The 24,398-nt window shown below is 35.3% G+C and overlaps 2 protein-coding genes across 7 annotated transcripts; both read right to left on the bottom strand.

Moving 5' to 3' along the window:
* Positions 1-3,654: 3,654 nt before the first annotated feature.
* On the bottom strand, positions 3,655-10,594 carry LOC147556097 (high mobility group B protein 10-like). 3 transcript variants are annotated; one of them, XM_086663853.1, is made up of 9 exons: positions 10,356-10,594; positions 9,985-10,081; positions 8,402-8,492; positions 7,736-8,302; positions 6,013-6,091; positions 5,697-5,859; positions 5,424-5,516; positions 4,300-4,676; positions 3,655-3,971 (listed from the first exon to the last, which is right to left on the bottom strand). In XM_086663853.1, the coding sequence occupies exons 4-9, from the start codon at positions 7,996-7,998 to the stop codon at positions 3,924-3,926; spliced, it is 1,023 nt and encodes a 340-aa protein (XP_086519979.1). In that variant the 5' UTR covers positions 7,999-8,302; positions 8,402-8,492; positions 9,985-10,081; positions 10,356-10,594; the 3' UTR covers positions 3,655-3,923. The 3 variants fall into 3 exon arrangements, with proteins under 3 accessions (XP_086519979.1, XP_086519980.1, XP_086519978.1); XM_086663854.1 differs by having other exon boundaries at positions 8,402-8,482; XM_086663852.1 differs by lacking the exon at positions 8,402-8,492.
* Positions 10,595-12,102: 1,508 nt separating this feature from the next.
* Positions 12,103-21,193, bottom strand: LOC147556096 (high mobility group B protein 15-like). 4 transcript variants are annotated; one of them, XM_086663862.1, is made up of 9 exons: positions 21,062-21,193; positions 20,790-20,914; positions 17,424-17,620; positions 15,854-16,064; positions 14,264-14,342; positions 14,025-14,187; positions 13,569-13,658; positions 12,511-12,860; positions 12,103-12,351 (listed from the first exon to the last, which is right to left on the bottom strand). In XM_086663862.1, exons 4-9 carry the CDS (start codon positions 15,904-15,906, stop codon positions 12,265-12,267), a joined length of 822 nt encoding a protein of 273 aa, XP_086519988.1. In that variant the 5' UTR covers positions 15,907-16,064; positions 17,424-17,620; positions 20,790-20,914; positions 21,062-21,193; the 3' UTR covers positions 12,103-12,264. The 4 variants fall into 4 exon arrangements, with proteins under 4 accessions (XP_086519988.1, XP_086519987.1, XP_086519989.1 ...); XM_086663861.1 differs by having other exon boundaries at positions 15,854-16,924; positions 21,062-21,187; XM_086663863.1 differs by having other exon boundaries at positions 15,854-16,054; positions 21,062-21,187.
* Positions 21,194-24,398: the final 3,205 nt, after the last annotated feature.

Genomic DNA, 24,398 nt, shown 5'->3' with positions numbered 1-24,398 from the left:
GGTTTTGCAATAGAGTGTCTCTAAATGGCAAAATAGGAAAGAGGCCACTTAGAGATCCATTTTTCACACTTGACACATAGGATTTTTAGAGTTTTTCTTCAGTCTTGCATTGGAGATGCTCTGACACTCTAAATTTAGAGTGTCCTTTTAAGGATTTCTAAAATAACTACCGCCACCTCATTTTAGATATCCAAGTTAAATGTTGCATTTGAGATGGATTTTGAAGAGAAACTCCAAAAAATCCAATGTGTCACTCTAAGATTTAGAGTTTGAGTCTTGCATTGGAGATGCTCTAGAGTTTAAGAGCATCTCCAATGCAAAACTCAATCTTAGAAACTTTGGGTGCCACATATGATTTTTAGAGTTTTTTCGTAAAAACTCTCTCCAATGCAACACTCTATTTGGATCTCTAAGATTACGTGTCAAGGGTGAAATAGAGATATCTCAAGAGGACACTCTATTTCTAGAGTGTCTTCTTGAAATATCTATAATTGTCCAACTCATTAATATTAGATTTTCAACCAGTAGAAATCGAGTCTTCTATATTTTTTAAATAACTAATTATTTATTTACAAAAATAACTATGCCACATAAGTAAATAAGATAAGTTTAGAGTTGTGCATTGGAGACAAAAAATTGAGGATCTCTATTTTCGCCACCTAAGAGTGAGAATCTCAATTGGAACTTGACACATAAGATTTTTTGATGACTAGTTCAAGAGTTTTAGAGAAAGAGAGAGATTATGTGAGAGAGAAATAGGGACCGAGAGAAAGAGAGGAGTAGCATAGAGTGAGATAGAGAATGACATGAGAAAAAGAGAGAGCAGGAGACAGAAGAGGTGGTAAATGGTGATCGGTGCTTGGAAATGGAGGAGAAGGTGACGAGAAGATTATGATTAGGGATCAAAATTCAATCAAATGAGTTTTTCGGCTGAACAATTAACATGCCCCATAGATCGACTTAGTCTTTTATGTCCCAGAGATTTTTTATTCCCCAAAGTCGCAGCAAAAAAGATTGACTTTGCAAGATAATGAGATATGTGTATAACATTGGAACTGATAGAGAATTAGAAATCCGACGATCAAGAAAAGTCCAAAGATATTCAAAATATTTAAACATATGTGAAGATTCAAAAGATTAGTTTCATATATTGAAGACATTTCTTGTAATAATCTAATATATTATTATTAGATACGTATTACTATCTCGGTTGCTAGTTAAAAATTAGATTTACGACGTCTTGTCACATCACATCGTCCGAAATTTTTTCAAAAGTAGAAGAAAGCACATAAAACAAAATCTGTACGTTCAGATCAATTTGAAAAATGCTTAAACCAAATCTAAAATGTCTGAAATTATAAAATAATCCAATAAATATTTTACTTGGAGAAAACACATTCTACATAGAAAACACTGAAAAGCAATGCACGTGTTAGTTCAAGTTGTTATGAGGAAAGAATGAACGTCGTTTGTGGTTGTTTTTCGTACATGTAAAACAAGTTAAATGTGGATTTTGAGAAGAAAAAAATTCAATCGCTTGTGTATTTTAAAAGACCGTTGTGGAAGAAGGTGATGTGGAAATTGTTGAGGCGATGTGGAAATTGTTGAGGTGAGGTGGACAAAGAGAAAAAAAGAATTAAATTACAAAAATTTTGTGAGGGTAGAATTAGGAGGTTTAGAAAATGTTTGGGGGCCAAGCAGGAAGTTGGGGGGCCTCATCGAACTGCCGGACATTTATGGAGGCCAAAACGGTGAGTTGGTCACAAATTGGGGGCCAAAACAGAATTTATCCATTTATTTTTTGTCCCAATTTTTCTTTTTCAATTTTGTGCCTATTGTGTGGTATTTTACTCCCTCCGACCCAAAATGAATGACCTATTTTGAAAACCCAACCTTTTAAAAGAGCATCACTCATTAGAGTTTGACTTTCACAATAACATGATTTTTCAAATTGTAACCTCATTGACTTTTTTACCCTGCCATGAAATAGTTAAACTTACTTTTAAAAAAAAAATTGTCATTAAATTTATAGTAATGGGTAGAGCGAAAAACTCTATTCTTTATTTTTAGAAATGAGACAATCAAATGGGACAACCCAAAAAAGAAATTAGGTATTTCAATTTGGGATGGAAGGAGTAAGTTTTTTATTCTGTTCACCACCTTTGGTGCAGTGGTTGGACACCCCTTCTTAAGCCAATGAGGTTGTGGGACCGAGTCTCGATGGTTATCATCGGGATTTATCCCATGTAATTTAGGTAACAAAATAAATTAAATAAAGTAGATATAGGAATAGATCGACTTTCAGACCTCCTAGGATAGCCCTAAGGGTCTTTATATTTGGCCTTTAGGACTCAAGTTGTCTTAACTGGCGGTTATAGTATTCATCCAAATTCATGATGTATTGCATATTATAGTCATGATTTACAATGTCCGATCCCTAAAATAAATTATTCTTACTCTTTTTTTCTCTATTTCACTTTATCTTTCTCTCGCCAATACTATGTTTTTCTTTCTTCCTTTTTTTGTCTTTCTCCACTTCCCTTTTTTCTCTGAGTTGTTGTAGCGAAAGACCTTGTTCACTTCGTTGGAACGTTTGGCCTTCATAGACGGCTAGCTTAGCATGTTAATAATATTTTGTTTGGTAAGACAAGGAAATTTGTATCTTCTTTTGTGCTTGTCGATTGATGAGTTGATGTCTGTTTGTCGATTGATATTTATGATTTATGAATTATGATTCTTAATTTCTTTATAAGTCATGAATCTTAGATAATGTCAAATTTAGTTAATTAGTCACTTCTAATTGTGGTTGACATTGTATATTGGTTCATGTTTAGTTGTTTGATTGTCGATTGACATTGGTTGATGTTTTTTTCATGTTTAAATTTTTTGGTCAGGATACTTTCATAAATGCGAAATGCATCCTTAAAAATGTATTGGTATCTCTAGAAATTACCTTTACATAACATTTTTACATGTATTACATGAATCATAGGCAGCAACTTACTTCTAAGGTGTTTCGATAAAAAATTGGCTACCCTGAAGTTTGTACTTAGACCCATCTAAGTTGAAAATTTTGGCTCGACCCCCCACACCCATTTACGAACAAATCTATGTGTTTTTGCTAATAGCCTAAAATATGGATTAACTAAAAATGTATGAGGAAAAATTTGTTGCGATTTCAAGTAAAATTGTTAATTAATAAATTTCTGTATTAAATAACAGTACAGGACGTGGAAGCAGTGCTGTCGTCCCTAATATGTCGTTGTTGACTTGTCTAGGGACTTACAATCTATCTTTGTAACCCAAGCCTTTCTTTGTCATGTTTTTTTCTTTGAATTGTTCAACGTGTCTCGAACCCTTGACCTTTAAGGTGGAAGACTATACCCAAGCTATTCTTTGTCGTGTCATGTTGCCGTATAAAGGTGGAAGACTATACCAAGCTATTCTTTGTCATGTCATGTTGCCGTATAAAGGGCCCGTACCGGTCCCTTTCTAGGCTTATACGGTTCATTGGCCACCACTACTAAGAGGATCAAAAACCAAGGATGCACGCTCATAAACTCTAACCGTCCTAGAAGCTAGAGCAGTGTATTCAAACAAAACAATTGAGAATTTACATGGGCGAAAGCCATAATGTAAAAGGGACTATGGGAATATTGCCAAGACTATGCATGTGAAGATGGGTCAGAGTCCTTATATTGAATTCCTCTTCACTAAAAGAACCCAAAATCATAAACACACATACACTACAGAACTGGGTAAACCACATACAAACAGACAGTAAAGATAGTTCCTTCTTTACAAATTTATACATCCCAAAGCTCTAAATCTAGATCCTAAACAGATCACCATAGTTCTGCTTTTTTAACCTAAATATTTCTCCTCGTTCCATTTGAAAATGATTTCAATGACAATATCGATCATCACGGGTTCAATCCCGACTGTTTCGCCAACCCTTTTTCTCTGTATACCTGCATGTCAACCATTACAAACTCGATCAGAATTATTTTCTCCTTGGCCGTTAATCTTTTCTCCATTTCGTACTGCAACTAGGGGTGGAGAATGGTGCAAGGCCCAATACCAGGCCCATCCAATCAAGGTGGTGACTGTGCATGGCCCAGCATTTGCATACCCAATCCGGGCAGAATAAATTTATGGACCAGACTAAGGTTTTACTTATCACCAGGATCCCCACCCGAAGTACTTAGCAGGTCGGTTTAGATGGCGGCGACCTAATATGAAGTCTTCAACAAGATTCATAAACCACCGGAACCAACTATGGCAGAACTTTGATAATACCTGTCTTTCAGCCTCAGAAAGTTGACTCCATAAGTTCCCAATAACTGTACTGAATCTGCAGATATTCAGTTCTTGCCTTTCTTCATCCTGATTAGATTTCAGCCTTGCATATTGCTCGGCAAAGAAGCAATTATATCCGTTCCTGTTCGGATTCGGGCGTTCACCACGCTTGGATCTTTTTCTTCTTCGTCGGGGTTGGAGTGAGGTATCAGTCTGAGGAATTTCACTGGCGCGAGGAGCTTCCACATTGACTGGGACATGGTAGAGCACACCTTTCAGCTTCTCCGAACCTACACTCACTGTGACTAGATACCCGTAATCAAATTTCCCATCAATTGTTCCAGACACCCAATTGCCAGGCAAGATCCCAGAATTTGCTGTATAGATCAAAAGAAGAGATCAAAGATCATCCAATTTTTTTCAAAAGAACTGCTAATAAACCAATGATGTAATAATGGACAACTCAATTCTAATAAATCTACAAAGATTAATATGCATAATGAGGACAATAAGAATAAGGAGGCCCGAGGCCCTGAAAATATTCATTTAATAATTTATAAAGAATCAGAGGTTCATTTTTGTGTTGTATTCTCTGAGGAACGTCAGACTACCTATTTTAGGTTTACCTACTTCTCTCTGATTCAGTCATCTGAAAGACACCTATCAAGAAATGAACAATTTCAATGGTAGTAGTTCGGTGGATTATAATTTGCTTGACTTGAAACTATAGGATTTTCTGCAGATGGCAAAAGGAATGTCTCGTGCAAATACCTACTTGAAGTCTTTATGTGTAAAAGCTTTGAGATGTATGTGATAAATTGGGACAAAATCCAAAACATGAAACCACATGAAGAGTTCTCTCTAGTGTTAGTAACAAAGCAATAGACAAAAGATCTCCATTTCCGACAACAAACAAGGCGATATGATCTCTAGTTGCCTAGTTGATCACAAATTCATAGAGCATTATCAGCAGGATAAATGATTTAAAAGATAAATCCTCAATATTTTATCTAGAAATTGTCACATAAAATTTGCTTCAAAATCAGTCGTTTTTACTTTACCTATTCTTTTATTAAATTTTCTTGTATGATCTATAAGATACGAATTAAGAAGTGTCTGGTCACCTGGCAATTGGATCTTGTTTGTTCCATCTTCACGGCTCGTTTCAGTTGATACCTGTAAGGCAGGTGACCCACTGACAGGACCATTGACAATGTCTGCAAAATTAGAATCAATAGCTGAGTTAAACTGTGTCTATAAGAAAGGTCAGACGATATTTTTCTTTTATCAGCTAGAACATTGGTTTGCAAAAGAAGCCGGTACAAGTTGAACTACTATGAAATATGAAACAAATGCAGAACCGTTTATCTATAGTAAGCAGAGCTTAAAAAACTTACTAGTCAATGTGCGACGTTGATGTTCTTTACGCAGGTAATAGATTTGCTCGTAGTTATGAAGCAAAGAGAGATAATACTTCCGCAGAGTAAAGGACGCATTGGATGTTGTTCCTGGTAAACTGAAAATGGAAATTATCTCCTTCCATTTGCGATTTTCAATTACCTATAACCAGTTGAAGAAAGAATATGTAATAATCCGTGACTGGTGACCAAGTATTCTTATGCAATAAACAAAGAAGATCAAGTGCAGCAAACCTGAACCTATAACATGAGAGGCATCTAAATAGAATAAGAGATACACAACGAAGTTTGATACCTTCTCAAGACCACCACGAGCTGTGACTTCCACAAAAAGCCGGTGCAAATCTAGAGTCTTCCCTCCCAAAGTAGGAATCCTAGAAAGGAAAATACATTGAAGAAGGAAGACTAGTAAATTACAACATTTTTCTATAAGAAGAAAAAGAAAAATGTGAAGCTCACTTTAGTTGAGTAGTAACATGTAAGTCTTTCCATTGGAGAGACCGTAGTTCAAATCTTACTGCTTCCGAAAAAACACTAAAGAATCTATGTTTCTGGACCCACTTAGATGCTAAGTTAAGGACGTACATCCATCAAGAATTATGCCAAATGTCTCCATGCTATCCATAAACAACATAGAGTTAAATGATAACCATTATTTATGATCACGTGTGTAGAATTCACAAGTGCATGATGCACATCATGGAGTTAGATTGACAGATTTGTTCATTTGTAGTTGTTCTAAATTGTAATACCTCCTTTGACTCTGGTTACTATTTGGTTAGACATAAATTTGTTTCTTAGTTTAGACTATACATTTCCATTTCAATTAGGAACATATTAGGAGTGTTTGTTACGTCCTGTTAGAGAGAATATACAATAAACATGCTTATTCAACTGATAAGCCAATAGTCAAGTACTCATGTTCTATCAACAATTAATGTCAACCGAGGACTCCGCTAGCAAAGAATTACGTAAAGAATCACTGAAGGAGAGCACAAAGAAATCATTTCATAAACATAAAAACTACGCAAACGTAAAAGCAAAACAAAAAGTCAATACCCTGTACGATGGACACTTTCCAAATTTCTCGACAAAATGACCTACAGTTCTGAAAGATTGGAGCAGTAAAGCCTCTAGAATAAATTATTTAAAATAGGAGTTTAAGGAGCTGAGTAGGGTTTTCGAAGATGCATTTGTAACATTATACAAAAGAAAACAAAAACTGAATATCATCCCGTATCTAGAACTATACAAGATTAGCAAAGAAAAATAAAACCTATAACAACTTAGACTGCCAATGAACCAATAACAACGAGCAAAATCAAAGAAAACACATCACGAAAGGACCAAAGAGAGACACGACATGTAAGATGCAACCCTCTTAAAAGCACCAACGAAACGGTAATTGGCGGCTGGACATACATTTAGACGATGATGGTTCTAAAGAGAAGATTAGGTCATACTCGCACGATCCATGATAATAAGTACCCGTAAAAACCTCTGAATAGATTTTGAGCTTTTGATTAAGTTCAATTTGATCAAGCAACTAAAAAGGGGGTTTTCTTTCTGTCTTTTTATTGACGAACGCTATTTTGTCATTCCAACTTGCCAAAGCTTGTAGCTTGTCAGAAGAAGGAATAACCAAAACCTATCTTCTTGAAGAGTGCTATTCATCTAAAGCTGAAACCCCAAATAATTAAGTTCACATACAAGATCTCAATGCTAGGGAAAAAATAAAACTGAACAACTTAGGAAATGTGAATCACAATCTTAAAAGGAGACTGTCAATGAATAAACTTTCAATCTGAGGAAATCAAGAAATTGGACATAACCATGAAAGGAACGCATTAGTCAACAAGAGATTTGACGAATAGCCCAATACCCAGACAACATGATCTAATATCTAATCACGGATGCAGGAGCTGACCATTAACAGCAATAGAGGTTAGAAGGAAAACATATATCAACAATAGAAAACCATATAAATGACAGAAGAGTTGAAACATAAACAGACTTACATAAATTTTGTGCCAAGCGATACATGAAGATCCTTGAGTGTTTTTAGGAAAATGTCAGCATTTTGAGCAACTTCTTCATATGTTGCAACTGGTGTTGGATAAGACCCGGCAGGACCTAAATCTCCTTTTGTTGCTGCTCTTGTGTCAGAGGGCAATGGTGCCAATGAAAGAAACTTAGAAGTAGGAGGAGCAGCAATTGTATTAGTAGAATGAGTTTGTGTCTTGGAAGTATCTGTTGGGTACATGGAGGGATGGGTAGACATTTTATGTCAAAGATAATTAAGAGAGGTTGGAGGTGGGGGAGGAGGTGAGGTGAAGGGAGGTTCGGAAAATATTAATAGGGTTTTCCTACATCTGTATCGGAGGCATTATTTAGGATGCAAATGTGAACAAGTACAGCGAAAGGAAAAGAGCAGTATATTTTGATATCAAAAGAGGGAGCTATAGCCTTGGGTTCCAGTGGTGCCAAATTAGTAAGGCGCCTTATATTCTTGGAAATTAGTCCTGTTGACTACGGATCAACCATAGTCTCTTTAAGCTCAACAAGCTTGCATCGAGTTGCTACACCTGCATGGCACGGAGTATTTGTAAATCAAAGAGACTAAATTCTAAGGCAGGTTGCATGGAGATTCGAGAAGATTAAGGTAACAATTAGAATTATCTTACCAGTTTATGTTATATATCTCCTTACTCATTTAATGCTACTCTTGTTTGAGTTGATTTCTTTACGCCGTAGTTCAGGAAGTACTAATGTTTCCTTCAGCACTTAATTTATTAGTGGATAAGGCTATAATAGCTTGAAAGGAACATGATATGGAGGGAAAGAAAGTTATCACGTGCCGTTAAGAACTGATTACTTATTTTACATATGAAAGAGACAAATCTAATCAAATTTTTTAACTCAATCACAAAAATGCAGTCCTTTTTTACCTGAGGTAAAGGTAATGGAATGACCTATTTGAAGAAATATATTTAGAGCGGTGGTATTCATTGAAGTAATAGTCATGGAAGAAAAGATTTGAGCAAACTAAAATGTAGTGAAGAAGTGTTCTCCCGTGGCTCAGGAGAAAGATAACAAATATTTGGTAAACACGGCTTCCATATATATTACCACATAGAGCAAGAGTTGTTTCCCAGCGATAATCAAATCTTAACATATTTCCAACTACATGGATATCGAAACCAGATTACCTTTAAAGATCATGTCTTTGTTTGGATGGTACCTGCTGTGTATAATTTGAAGAGAAGAGCTATTTCTGTAAAATATATGCATTTTATGCAAAAAGAAGTGGAGTTTCCAAACCATCATTTGTTACATTTTGATGTCTGGAGAGTTTGGAACTTTTTCTTGAAAAGAAAGCGGAACCAGAAAGCTGCAGACTCAGTCTGTCACAAAAGAGACCCAAAAACTACGTTCTATTAAAGCCTCCCAGTTAACAGTAAAGTCAAAAAGGAACATGCTCGTTGACCAATTAAGCTGCCTACTCCAGTGAAAGAGAGTTGCCTGGATGAGGTGAATGGTTTCCACAGCTGTCACTTACTATATCACCGAGAGTTTGGAACTTTTTCGTTACTGCTACCAAGGTTAAGCGGATATCTCCAAGATGACCAACCAAATCCCTTGGATATCGGCTACGTTAATCATTCAGAAGAACACGCGAAAGCTATGGAACTTTATTCCTCGTACTATTTTTTGGGGCATTTCGAAACGTACAAAACAGGCCATTTTCATGGGGAGAGACTCCTCTTCGATGATATCGAAGTATTCATCCTTACCCTTCTTCATTATTGAACAAAGCGGAAGAATTGGCATTAAAAACTAAGAGATTTTACTCTGAACCCGGAGGCGATTTTTGCTACTTTCTAACTAAATCATTATAGATCACAGATATATGATGTCCCTTGTAAACATTACTATCTTTTCTCAATAAATTTTCTCACCCCTTGATGAACAAAAAACACATTTCAATTAAGTTCACAAATGGTTGTTAACTTTAAAATACCTTCAATGGAAAAAGTATCCATGAATATCTCAACTAGCATGTTTTCATCCTTAAGATTTTAGCTAAAATTAATTAATGCAAACATGTAAAGGTTTAGGAAATTTCCAGATTAACACACAAAAACATGAACTTTACCTTATCTACTAGTAATTAACAACTAAATAATGCTTCAACAAGATCAAAAGTTCACAACTTTACATAATCAAGTAATCAACTACAGATTTCTTTCTCATAAGTCATAATTACCTAGGGAATCCGGTTTGTGAGGAATCAGCACGGCAAAATGTTCAGTTGAACAATCTCTTACGCAAATCCTGAATCGTTTTGCTAGTCATGAAGAAGTCTGATCAAATCAAGAAAAATTACAAGATAAACATCAAATCGCATGTTCATTCCGCACATAATAAAGTACTAAAAGTTTCAAATCGAGGTCGAATTTAACACAAACAAAATCAGAGAAAAAAAAACGCGATTTTCTGAACAAAATTAAAACTGTTGTTTGATGAGCTAAGAAAACACAGTAAAAAAAAAAGATACAATTTTTATCAGAGAATCAAAATGATAAAAACAGGAAGCAAAAAATTAGGAAAAAAAAAGAAGAAATCGGAGGAGCTTACTTTTAGGTTTAAGTGACGATTCGGTGAAGAATGTGACTGAGAATTCGATCTGAAAGTAAGATCGGAGAAGAGATGTTAAAAGGAAGATTTTGGTTAGAGAGAGAGAAAGTGAGGTAAGAAGTAGAGTTTTAGAGAGAGAAAGAGAGAGGAGTGAAGAAAACGAGAAGCAGTTCTCTTCTCTCACGTTTAGATCCCCCACCCCACCCACTATAAGTATTTTTAGATCGTTTTATTGAGTCAGTAGACGTTTGGACCAAACTTGGCTTTTAGGTTTGACATCTGGATTTTTTGTCTAAAGTCAAGATAAAGAGAGTCAAAGTTTGACTCCCTTGTTGACTATGGCTTTAAATTTTTTGGATTTGGGGAGGTGATACAAATCTCATGAAAGTGAGAGCTTCACTCTTGGTAGCATCCCTATGAGCATCTCAATTGTAAGACTCGAATAAGTAAAAACTTTAAGTGTCACATAAGATTTTTCAGACTTTTTCATTATAAACTTTTCTGATGAAATATTTAATTTGGATCTCTAAGACCATGTGATAGTGGTTAAAGTGTCTTCTTAAGATATATCTAATTATTCAATTCATCATTTCTAAAATTTAGACCAAGAGAAATCAAGTTTTCGTATATCTTCAGGATAACTAAATATTTCTTTACAAATAATTATCATGTCACATAAGTAAACAAAATAATTTTAGAGACTTGCATTAGAGACATACAAAAATTAGAGGATCTCAATAGTGTCATCGAAGGAAGAGAATCTCAATCAAGATTTGACACATAAAACAAATAGAGACGTTTTTGAGTTTTGTGTTCGAGATTCTCTAATACAAAACTCAATCTTTAAAATTTTGAGTGCCACATAAAAAAAAAAGTTGAATTTTTTTCTTAAAACTCTCTCCAATGGAAAATGCATTTTGGATCTCTAAGATGACGTAGAGGTAGTTAAACAGAGATATGTCAAGAGGTAACTTTGTTTCTAGAGTGTTCTCCTTGAAATATCTCTATTTGTCCAAGACCTCACACAATTTGAGTTTAAACCAATAGAAATCAAATATTCATTTAATTTTAAAATAATTTAATTTTTTATTTACAAAAATAACTATGCTACATAAGTAAATAAAACAAGTTTAGCGTTTTGTATTAGAAACACAAAAGAATTGAGAATCTTTACATTCTATATTCCCCATATAAAAATGAGAATCTTAATTAAAATTTGACATATAAGACGATTCAGACTTTATTGAGTTTTGGTTTGGAGACGCTCTCACCAAAATTGATAAACATTGTTGAAATGGTCTTGAATATGGTTAGAGTTTAATAAACGATGATTTCATTTTTGGTTGGTGCGTCTGGACCCCTTAAGTGATGAAAGTCATCAGGTCACCATACACAGTAAACAGTGACATAACCAAGAATCAACTCCAGGGAAGCTAAGGAGGGAAACACAATAGATGAGATCAAATATATCGGCCAGGTTGGGCATACACTATTTCTTGGGTTGAAGTGTTGAACTTATTGTCAAATACATTTGAACGACATTTAAAAGGTTACTTCCCGACTGACCCCTAAAGTGTGACATTCTCACTCTCCATGGCGTTCTGAGTTAGGAAAAAAATACCCTAGTATTTTCACAGTTTGCAACTGCTTGCAAAATAATTGCAACGCCTTGTAAGAAGGTTACAACTGCTTGCAAACGGGTTAGAAAAATATGGAATTTTTAACCAAACAAAATATAAAAGTTGGATTTTAAACCAAACTTATCTTTTTTAACTTAAGATTCAGTCTCCATCTTAACTTCCACTTCACATGATGCTAACTCCAAATTCAGTTGTTTAACAAACACTTTAATTATTTAACCTCACTCATATCTTAAGGAACTTCCTCTAATGACCAGCTACCACAAGTTTCATTCTTTACGAAGGTTGACCTCATCAGCTGGAGCAGATGCACTCCCTTCTGATTGTCGCATCGCCAATAATCTCTCATTATAGACCTGCATATTAGCATTATAAACACATATTATATTACGTTTGTAAGAAAAATTTAATCAAGAAAGTCGGTGAATATAACTATATCAAATGCATTCCCCATACGGTAGTTTAACTTCTAATGATACTCATAAACTAGGAATCAACACACAAAATTTAAATACCTGCTTCTCAGTAGCTGAAAGCTCGCTCCATAACTTCCCAATCTCCGCACTGAATCCGCAGATGCTCATATTCGAAGTTCCATCATCATGCAATGGCCTTAGTCGGGCATATTGCTCAGCAAAGAAAATGTTGTATGGGCTCCTGTTTGGTTTTGAACCGCTTTTACGCCCCAATGTTTTCTGCTTTTTCTTGGGTGGGAGAGGGAGGGGAGTCTCGGAATTTTCTTCATCAATGGGGGCATAGTACAAAACGCCTTTAAGTTTCTCTTCACCCATGGTCACCGTGACCACATATCCATTAGCAATTTCTTTGTCAATGACGCCAATAATTGGCAATGGTTCAGTTTGTGCTGTATAAATGAAGAAAATTTCTCATTAAGCAACAATTTAATAATAGACTATATCATATCTAATAAATCAACGAAAATCTACTATCCAACTTCCAAAGAATGTACCAGAGTACGAAGCACGAACCAATGACATAAAAGTATATGCATGGGAATAGAACCAAAATAAAGTGAATCAAGGAATACCTTGGGTTAAATGATATGTATAATGACTGATGAGAACATTACGGAAAAGGAACCAAGATAACTCACAGATACTCTTTAAATACAAAATACCCTAATCATACCATGGGGTTTTGTCTAATGACCATATTACCAGTATAAAATATGAGGAATAATAAATGAGTACAGAAAAGACATTACATATTTCTGTTTTTCTCATGATTGCAGACATCTAAAAGATCGTAATCTGAAATCCAATGGATGAGCTTCTAAATACGTTAATACCATCAAGAGAACTCAGTTAGTTTGAACACGTTAAACCACATGCAAAATTTAATTAGAAAGTAAAAAAGAAATCAAGAAAGGGTATTTAACACGTTTCCACGAATTCGACATGTTTAGTACTAAGCCAATGGAATACGATTCCATTTTTGATAAGCATAAATTTATACTACGTCAATATAGAATGTTTCACATTTATCAGTTTTTTGTTTTTATTTTGCACATGAGTTTTAACATAAGAGAACTAAGAAATGTTTATGTTCTGACCTTGCGACTGATTGTCAAGAGGTATTGGACCTTGAGGTGATGCAGAAGGCTGTGAAGCTGAAGGCTGTGAAGCTGGATTGTTGCCAGTGCCTGTGAAATAGCAAAGAAATAGCTATTTTATAGGGTTTACACGCTATGTTAAAATACAATATTTCGTCTTACCAACTACTGAGTTATATGAAAAATGATAAAAGAGACTACAAAATAGACCTACCCCAGACCTAAACAGAAATCAACTGTCCATCTAGACTGAAAAGTTCATCAAGAGAAAAAGAGAGTTGACTCAAAAAATGGAGCCAGTTGATTTCGTGTAGGTCTGGAGTAGGATTTGACTTGTAGCGTCTTCTAGCATTACTCGAGTTATATTACAAATAAAAAAATAATGGGTATAAGTTGAGTTACGAAGGAACCAAATGAAAAGTGAGCTTAGCTATATCTATTGAGATTACTACTTACTAGTCAATGAGCCTTGCTGGGGTTCTCTACCCCTGTAATAGATTTCCTCATAGCGAAGAAGCAAAGATTTGTAGTGCTTTTGCAGCGCATTGCTAACATTGGTTATTGTTACAGGTATGTTCAAGATAGCTGATATTACCTTCCAGTTGCGATTTTCAATAACCTATAAGCAGTTGAAAGATAGGAATGTTATCAATCTATGATATACTCGATTATAGAAACCGAATGAAAATTGATACCTTCTCAAAACCACCACGAGCTGTGACTTCTACAAACAGTTTGTGCAAATCTAAAGATCTCTTTCCCACTGTTGGCACCCTGTAATCAAGCACATTAAAGATGAGCAATTACGATAATATGTTATAAAAGTAAAGTATTATTAAGAATGTTTCCGCACAAACTTAGATGTTCAGTTGCAACTCCTCATAAAACGAGGAATTCCCTACATCAGATTCAGCTAGTACTAATTCAATAAATACATGGAAATTTAGTTATCCTTTATTCTTATTTGAATTTCCTTTAAGAATTCATTAACTTGAACGATAGTAAGCATCCCTTGAAGCTTCTACAACAAGTTCACATCATATTCGGCCCTCTAAACTATGCTCTTCGGTTCTCCTTTTGGTGTGCCACTCTCAGCGTTAATGTCATTAGCTTCTCCAAGCTAAACCCCCGTTTAGAATATCATAAAAGAATTCACATTCTTAAGAACCCCATGTGGGTATAGAAACAGAGGAATTAACGAATTCCCAGTGGAACCAAGCTGTACATATAATTCGTATGTAAGGAAAGCGCCAAGTTTAGTCCCTTAGGCATGTTCAAGCTCAAGCACAAGAGAACCATAATTGTTTTATATGTGGTCCTTTTTTATCATATACTAATATGTATGGGGAATTCTCAAAAAAGTAATTGAATGGCATTAGTAATGTGTAGAAAAAATGATTGCTACAGAGACTACAAGGTTTTGTGTTTCATTGATAATGAAGTGATAATAGGATCACAGGAAATTGGGGTTTCATCAAACTCAGTGGAGAAGCTTTTGATAAACCTTTCCCATGCGCAATCTTTTTTAACATCATTATCCACCCAAAGGTGAAACTTTTAGACCATGTTTGGTACGTAGGAATGAGATGCAAATATTAGAAATGGCATTCCAAAATTGTGTTTGGTATATAGGAAAAGGAATCCGAATCCAGGGGGTTGGGTGGGCTTGCAATTCCCTTTCCCTTAGAATCGTTAATCAAGTAATCTGCGGACAACATCAATCTCTACAAATACTATGATCGACTAAACAAAACAACATAAAAAGTTATAATGGTTATTAAGAATCAAATTGAAATTACTAATCCTGGTCACATTCCTATACCATGCCAAACATGTCCTTCATCCACATGTAAAAGGCCAAGTTCTGGAGAAAAGAAAATTGGTCTTACAATTTCACAAAAAATATGTACCAAAATTAGGGCAAAAACACATCTTTGAAAAAAGTACGAAAACTATGAAACAAGATGAACACAAGTAAGCACAATAAACAAGTTCAGAAAAAAAAATGACAACTCCAAAATATTTGTATCTTTTATACCAAAAAACTTCCCTCAGAACAAAATCACCAAAAGATCCACAACTTGAATGACCCAAAAAGCCCAAAACTAGGTGTCTAAGAAAAAATATTATTACAAAAAAAGATTTGAAAACATTAAAACACCCCCAAAGAAACAACATAAGAAAAAAAACAACAAGGAGCCACTATCAATCAATAAAACATTATAAATAGCCTAAAAAATAAATTAACCTTGACAAACAGATATGAAATGAAAAAAATCACTCACCAAAGCTTAGTTCCAGAGGATCTATGAAGATCCGCTAGTGTGTGCAGGAACATTTTTTGATTTGAAACAATCTGACCATAGCTTGCCAAAGGAGCCTTACTAGCCTCACTAGGATTTGAGCCTCCTGCTATTGTTTTTTCTACTCTTGTTTCACATTGTGGGGTTGCTAGTGGAGAAACATCAGAGGTGGGAGGAAGAGCACTGGAAAAACCTATTGGTGTTTCAGAGATAGTTGTTGGGTTCATGGTAGTCAAAGATAAAAAAAAGAAGAGATGATAGGAGAGGCTAAGTAATGAAAGATGCATTGGTTTTGTCAAAGTTTGCGTTTAGGAGAAACCTAATAGGGCTATTTATTCATAATGTAAAACCAAAAGGAACACAATCTTTTGGTAAAAAAGAATGACCAAAACCGGCTATAACATTTGATTTCAGTGGGTCACAAATAAGGAAGCTAGAATCACATTATAAAAAAGTTGTTGAAAGATATGTAAGTATATTAATTACTGTCCTACTTTCTTTAAAAAAAATATTATTGTCTTACGGTAACTTAAATGCTACCAAAATATTTGCAATCTTTAGATGTTTGAATTACTTGTCTTATTTTGGCAACCCAATCTTCTATTGATGCATCTTCGCATTGAATGGGGTGATTACACATAAAAAGGGAAGATTTCTAAGTGACATGGGAGGTCATAAGAAGAAACTTAAGGTGATTAACAGATATCTATGAAATGCTTTTTAATGAATACGTGTCTTACTTTCATAGCAATTCACTTTTGATTTGATTTTGTGCTCTGTAGTCGGGTGAGTACCAAGGATTTCAATCATAAATAAAATCTACTTTTACACAACTTTTAATGAGTAAAATTCTTTTAAGCAAATCTGACCACAATTGGTTAAATGTAAAACAAGTCCTGCCTATAATTGCAGTGAACATGCCTTTTATATGCAATAAACTTGATGCCTGTTTTGTAGTATAAAAGAGATAAGAGTTCAATGTAAAACAAAACTTATCTATATAAAGTCAATGCACTTGCCATGTAGAATAGATTAATTATATCCATGTGAGGACTACAAAAGCGGCAAGAAAATCATTAGCAATATGGAAAGTAAAACGTGGGATTCTGGGAAAATGCAGAATCAATATCTATATTGATGTTTCATCATTAGAGCTGCCAAAATCAGTATTACTGGAAAGATAGTCCGATCCGATTTCTTGCAGTCTTCGACTTGTAATGAGTGAGGATTCTTATCAATTCCACTAAGATTTCATTACTATTAGAGAACCGCCTCTAAGGATTCTAGGAACTACTTCTGAGAGATGCTACCTATCACACTACATGCTTTCGTGTGCCTCTCAATTACAAAATCTAAATAAAAGTAATACTTGGACTCCATAAGAAAGTTTGTTGGTAAGGATGAAGGTTAAATGGTCCTTCCACCATGGTGATATTCTCACAGACAACATAAAGTAAAATAAAATAAACCTATCATTATAAAAACTTGTAACCCTTTAAAAATTATGAGAACGCAAAAAAAAATAATGAAAGGTGAGAGTAAGCAAACACACCTAGCTGGTGAAGTCTTTCACAAGAATTACATAAGAAACCTCAGGCAGTACGAAAGTCGTAGTTTTGTATGATGCCACTTCCTTGTCAATTTCCAGCTATTGCTGCAGCCTGCATGTGGCCTTGCTAGTAGGCAAAACTCAAAAGAAACACCTAAAAGCAACTTGCAGTTGCATACTTGCATCTGATCTTTATCTTTCTGCAACAACATATAGACAAAGTGAGAATATAATACATATAACATTTTGCGAAGTAAAAGATGACAACCCATGGATCCCAAACTGTAATTTGAAGCAAATGTGAGTTTAGATGCTAACAGATCCTGTAAAGACAGTTATGTTAATGAGTAATGACTTAATGAGTACATACCTAAGATTAATGGTTTAATCATAAATACATTGTACATATATACTTGGTCCAATAAAGTCACTCATTTGAGTTGATTTTGTGCGGTAGAGTTGAGTTAAAGTTTAAGAGTTAAGTTTCGTAAGATAGAAAATTAAACATTGGAGCAAATCGCATCAATATGTAAGTTGATAGCTAATGTGTCATGTCTGGACCGTCTGGTAGAGCATATAACTAGCCAGCACCAAGACTGCACCGTAGTAACCACTCCTAGAGAGTTTAGATTAGAAATTCTTCTGATCCTAGGTTAGTTTGCATAAACTTCTATTTTATGACTTTTGTGTAGTTTAGAAGCTGTGATAAGATTAACACGACTTTAGCAAGATTGTATTGGGATTTTTTGTGTAGAGCTAGTTGTCCATTACAGATAGGTCTTGCTACTCCACAAATTTTTAATACTATCATCCCCTAAGTACCCCCTTGAGTTTAGAAACTTATGTTCACAAATTGTTTTATTATGTTATCTTAAATCTTAGACAAGTAAATATGCTTCTTAAATGTTGAACCAGAAAATTCAGTTAGTCTGATAATAATTACAACTTACATGTTTATGAATTGGTGGAAATATAAGGCAGATGTACCATTTTTTGGTGATAGTGTAATGTTACTGGATACTCTTCTTCCCCTCTTGTACCGCGTACTAGATTCGCTGTACCCTTATTGGGTGGGTTCGCGGTCAAGTATCCCAAAATTAGCTTACTGGAATTTTTAGTCTTCGTTCACCCACATCTAACAATCTATAAACTCGACAAGTTGGGTCGTTAACTACAAGATCTTTTTAGTTAACTTGTTAGATTTTAAGTTTTAAGGAAATAAGATGCTGGCGCATAAGTGTATCTATTATAAATGCATCATAAGCGAAGAAGTTTACCCCAGCGGACCCGATACTCACACGGTAGCGTAATGCGAATCGGTACCCGTACCATGGACCGGGGCGATTTGCATACCAGGTAACACTGTGATAGTTGTTCACTAAAGAAGAAGATCATCCTCTTGTAGAATCACACGTTGGATCATTTCATGCAGGTCCAATGTGCATGTGAAAACAAAGTATAAGCTAAGATGTATTATGCAAAAAATCATGGGTGTGATTTTTAATTGCAGGGTAACAATGTTACGTGATTTATTTAATTTGCGAAAAAAATCATTAGGATTCTACTAAAGGGTTTTATTAGTTACATGCCAAAAATGTAGGTCTAATTTATACATATGAAGAAATCACTTGTTGATGTATTACTAACAACAAAAACAAATTCAAGGCATAAATACTTCTTTGGACAGAAAACTGAAAACCTTTGTCCCAAATAAAGAGCAAGAAGGTGAAACTTCAATTTCATGTGTTTAATTAATGCAGAAAATTTAAAAATTGAGATGAAATTGAACGTAACAACTTAATTGAACTTTTTAAAGTTTGATTGTCATTTATATCTCTAAATCTACTTCTATATTGTTTACTGCAGTTCTTTCACTTTTTTGGGTTTCTCATAAGTGTAGGGTGGAAATTGATATATTTAAAACATATTGTTCATCGAGACACTTCATTATGTCTGCGGAAATATTTGAAAGCTAACTTCAACTGAAATTCTATTAGATAAGTCCCAAATGGAAATAGTGGAGACATGCCCGATAGACGAGATTTCTCATATTGTGAAATCTTATAGATAGGATTTCAGAGACCTAACTTGTATAGAAGAGTATATTGGTATAATTGAGTTTGTTTTCTATCTGTTACAACTAGTTTTGTAGAGCCTTACATTCTTTTCATTTCATACTTTTTTTCTGGGAATCGAGACGAACACTTCAAGCTCAAGTTCATTTGGTGAGTATAACACGCTTAATACGATAAAGTTGAGACAAATGAAGGGACCATGATACTGTAGATAGCATAGTAAATTAGTAATATATGAGCAACATTGCCTGATAAAGCAATTTCAAGTTCAGAGCTTTAACAAAATCACCACACATGATTCCTCCTATTTAGTCCATTTTGCTTTAGCCTAATATAACACATGGACTGAAAGAATTCTAGATAAGCAGATTCAGTTCATAGTTATAAATAGATATCATTTATGATTAAGCAACACAATTACACACAAATAATAAGAAACACGATATGTTGGGTAACGAAGTTATAAGCTATCAATCACAAAACAATATTAACTTCACGTACACACCTACCAATTTCAGAAAGATAGAACTTTTATTATGGGGGAAGGTTTTTTAGGAGGCTAGACACCTACCGAACATCTCTGGAGGATGGAACAACATCATGAAGAAGACGACAAAGATATGAAGGGAGAACATGGAGATATATGAAGAAGGGATGAAAGAAAGTACTATTACTAGATATAAGACAACCCAAAAACCACAATATGATAACATGCCAGGCCTTTCACCTTCCATAAAGGAATGGAATGATCTATTGTTGGAAATTCGTATTCCTTAAAGTAAGAGATAGAAGAAAGGGATGTTTTACAGACAATGCCCATATTTGTTAGAGGTAATGTGATTTTCACCCAAGACTTAGTCAAAACCAAGTTACCTGGAACACGGTACGTTCCAGTACGTGGTACGGGTACGGGGTACGTGGTATGCTAGGTTGAGAGTATTCGGTACGCTGGGGTATATTTTTTTGGTACGCTATTTAGGTACGCAATTCGCTAGGGTACGTTATTTCGGTATGATATGTCGATACGCTCAATAATCCATATATATATATATATATATATATATATATATACTCACATCTATAATGAAGCTTTTCAACTCTAACATATTCCAAAATGGGTTGCAATAAATAATGAGAAGATTTAGGCCATTTATGGAAAGAAATACAGATGCATCAGAGAAGATGTTGATCTATACCTCTCCCATTAGTAATTAACAACAACAACTATATGATGATTAATTAAGGAACCAATTGACATAAACATCTAAGATTTTCCCCTCTCATTAGTCCTTACCTTGGTTATCTAGGGAAGAGATGAATCATGACAAAGTAAAAACCCTGAAAAGTAAGGGCAATCAGCTCTGCAAGAAGTTGGGAGATCTCTCTGAAAATCATGAATCCCTTTGATACCCATGAATCCTGAACAAATTAAGAATAATTTCCCTTAAAAATAAATCGAAATGTGCACTTCAAAATTAGAAAAGGTTTATGTTCCTTTATAGTATCTAAAGGGGAGAAACCCCAAAAGGAAAATCAGAAGAAGAGGAAGAAGAGCAAGAAGTTTACTTGTAGCTAAGCCTAAGTGACAATGAAGAATGGAACTGAGAGTTTTGATGTGAAAAGAAGCTTGTGATGAGGAGCTGTTAATGGTGTAATGTGATTAGAGAGACGTCTCCGGACTCTTGATCAAATATGGACACGGTTTTAGGTAGCTTTAGTTGTGTTAAGTGGGTCGGGCAACCCGAGGACTGCCTGGCCCAACAACTTTTGGCCCAGTATGGCCCGTGCCTGATACATACCCAAAGGGACAACTCGCTTAAAGGCCCGCCGAGTGGGATTATGTTTTTTTTGCATATTGTATTGGATATATGTCGTGGGGAAATTTTATATATACTTACGCCTTTTACGAGCACACTCACGGTTATTAACCCTTATTATCCTTACTCGTGCACATAGTTCAGTCAAAAGTTTTTCGTCGATAACTAACGCCTTTTGGACTAAATTGGAAGATATCTTTGATTTATATGTTCGGACGTCCGTACTCATCCGACCGACGAAAACTAAGAGCAGTATTATTTACTTACTTACGATAGGTAGGAATATCAGTGGAAAGTAATCAAATAGAAGATATTATTTTACCAGGCAGCACTGTAATCAACTTAGACTCGAAAAGCTTCTTAGGGTTGGTGAAAAAGGTTGGATTAAAGTCGAGGGAAGCATAAGTCTTCTGAAAGATTTCGAACGACTTCGCGCCTCCATGTGAAAGTTCAAGAACCACCTCACTATCAGGAGCCATGTATGTAGGACGAAAGTCAACACTCTTATTAACATCATATAGCGAATGAAGAAATACTAACTTAAAATCACTGGAAATGAAATCTTGACCCGTAAAATGGCGAGATCTTCCAAGGAAAAAGTGTTGGGATGGTCCTGCTTTGAGCCCAAGGGGTGGTAGCCATGAAATCGGTTATTGGTCTGGAGGACTAGAAAGGAGTTTTTACAAGTCGACCGAAGAAGAAGGCTTGGTCAAAGGGAAACACAATCAACGAAGATGACAAAAACGGAACTAAAGCAAAGGGTCTAGGGATAAACAACGGTTCTCATGTTGGTGGTAGGCTGGGAATGATGAGGCGAGAATGCCTAAGACAATCGTTATTATGTGTACCTAAGACGCACTATCTGTCTCTAAGACCTGAGACGAAGACGTGACTATCTTCGTTATCGAGAAGGTTGGCGAGTAACAGTTCGACCACAACGAGAATAAGAAGCTTGTCTTTCCCGGTTATCTTCTTATTAATTAAGATCTCCGACCAAGTAATACACTCTCCTTCTGACTTCTAGTTTAATTTAAGTGGACAGAGCTTGATAAAAAAATCAAATAAGACACTTAAACGTTCAAGTCAATGGGGCTTTTTTTTTTTGAAAAAATGGGTGGGAAGTCCAAAAACAAGGCCTTATTAGTACAAATAGTTAATTCATCTCCCAAAATGAATCAAAAGTCCAAAAACAAACTATAAACCCACGTCTAGTCCAAAAACGGATCCCAATGCAGTAAATCCCATTTTTAGGGAAAAAATTTCTTTCTTCCAACTTTACCCCTCTATACATATAATTCTGTACACATTTTTCTGAATTATAGTACATTATTTAGATAGTGTGGTAATTATTCAGATAGTTTGTACATTTTTTAAGATGTATGTTCTAATTGTCTAATGGTTTACAATATGTACATTTTTAAGAATGTGTAAGGAATGATAATACAATGTATTTTCTTCAAGCTTCTTTTATATTTTAACCATTATTGTCGCATTGTATTAGTCATACAATGTATACTTCATTTGTATTTTATAATTCAACCATTACTCTAACATTGTCGAACTTGTACCTTACATTGCTCATCATGTTTTTCAACATTACTTGTGATTCTCCATGCATTTTTCAGAATTATTGTACATTATTCACATAGTTTGTACAATTTACCAGATACAATTACACACTTAAAAATGCATTGTACAAACTACCAGATACAATATACCAATATTGAATTAGAAATGCATTACATCTAAGACTCATACAAAGTCAAGTTCGTAACCTAATTTTTCAGATTCTAAGAACCTAAAATCATAGACTAAAATGGATTACATATTTAAAAATGTATTGTACAAACTGTCAAATGTAATATACAAACTACCAGATGCATTAAACAAGCTACCAGATGCATTAAACAAACTACCAGATGTATAAAATCTATTGACTGAGGGTATTTTGGCATTTTAGACAAAAGACTAAAAACCTATAGATCTTTGAGGGTGGATCTTGTACCGAATTTTTCCTAACTTTTGGACTTTCAACCCATGACTTCTTTTTTTTGCAGTTTAAGAAAAGAACTCAACAGTCCGAGTCTAGAAAAAGACCTTTGAACCCTTTTAGCGCAAACCTGACATGTGTTATATAGGTCTGGGTGAGCTGCGACAATGCACGGCCGAGATGATATGGTTATAAGGCACTGGTCTTGATGGTACTCACATATATCGAATAAGTGTGTATATTCTAACACTAGAAGATCCTCAGACACAACAGTTGTTCGTGTATATAAAGTTGATTTTTTTGCTCTGGCCTTCCACGTCAGCGACTTTCTCTTCAAGCAGATACGAGCTTGAGGAGACTGGGCTTACACTGGTTGCTCTCTTCTTCGCCCCTCTAACCAGGGAATGGCTCGGGTCGCAAAGCTGGATCGAGTTGCAAAGCTGGCTCGGGTTGCAAAGTTGGCTCACGTCCACCTTCCCTCTTGCTTTGAGGGGGGAGCGGGCCTAAAGTGCCAAAGTGACTTTGCAGACCTTCCTCCACATTTCCGAGACCAAACCAGGATTCTCACCAGAAATAGTTATAACTCACCTTTGGGCTTTCCTTTGGCGAGGGTTCAAGGTGCCTAAGATTTTCGTGTTGACCTTTCATATCATGGCTCAAGTGGTGGAACTTTGTTAAGATCCCTGGCGGCTTCGACAAGAGAGTTCCTCTTTATGTTCTTTGTTGGTTAAAACTGACCAACATTTAGCTCGACACCGCCAAAAGAAATACTCACACTCCCTAAACAATCAAATTTTTAGTGTTTATAACCCACAAACTTCCAATACTCTATCCTCCCCTGTCTGGCAACTGGGTGTACCTAGCAACAAGTTTCCTGCCAGCCCTACCTCAAACACAAACCCTACCTCTTGTGTTCTGCCAGAAGCCAGAAGCCAAAAGCCTTCACTTCCAAGGCCAAAAAAATCAATGAGGATCAGCTGATTGCATCCACCTAGATCAGAGGGTAACCCACTAATCTGTACCATCGCTTGTCACGGACGTTGCCATCATCTAGTACTTCTCATATTAATATGCAATAAAATTGACTAAATCGAGG

Source organism: Eschscholzia californica, unplaced genomic scaffold (assembly GCF_041429995.1).
Source record: "Eschscholzia californica isolate CP2 unplaced genomic scaffold, dmEscCali1.0.p SCAF_2, whole genome shotgun sequence".
Taxonomy (NCBI): Eukaryota; Viridiplantae; Streptophyta; class Magnoliopsida; order Ranunculales; family Papaveraceae; genus Eschscholzia; species Eschscholzia californica.
Note: the sequence above shows the minus strand (reverse complement) of the source record. Positions and strands in the feature narration are given on the sequence as shown.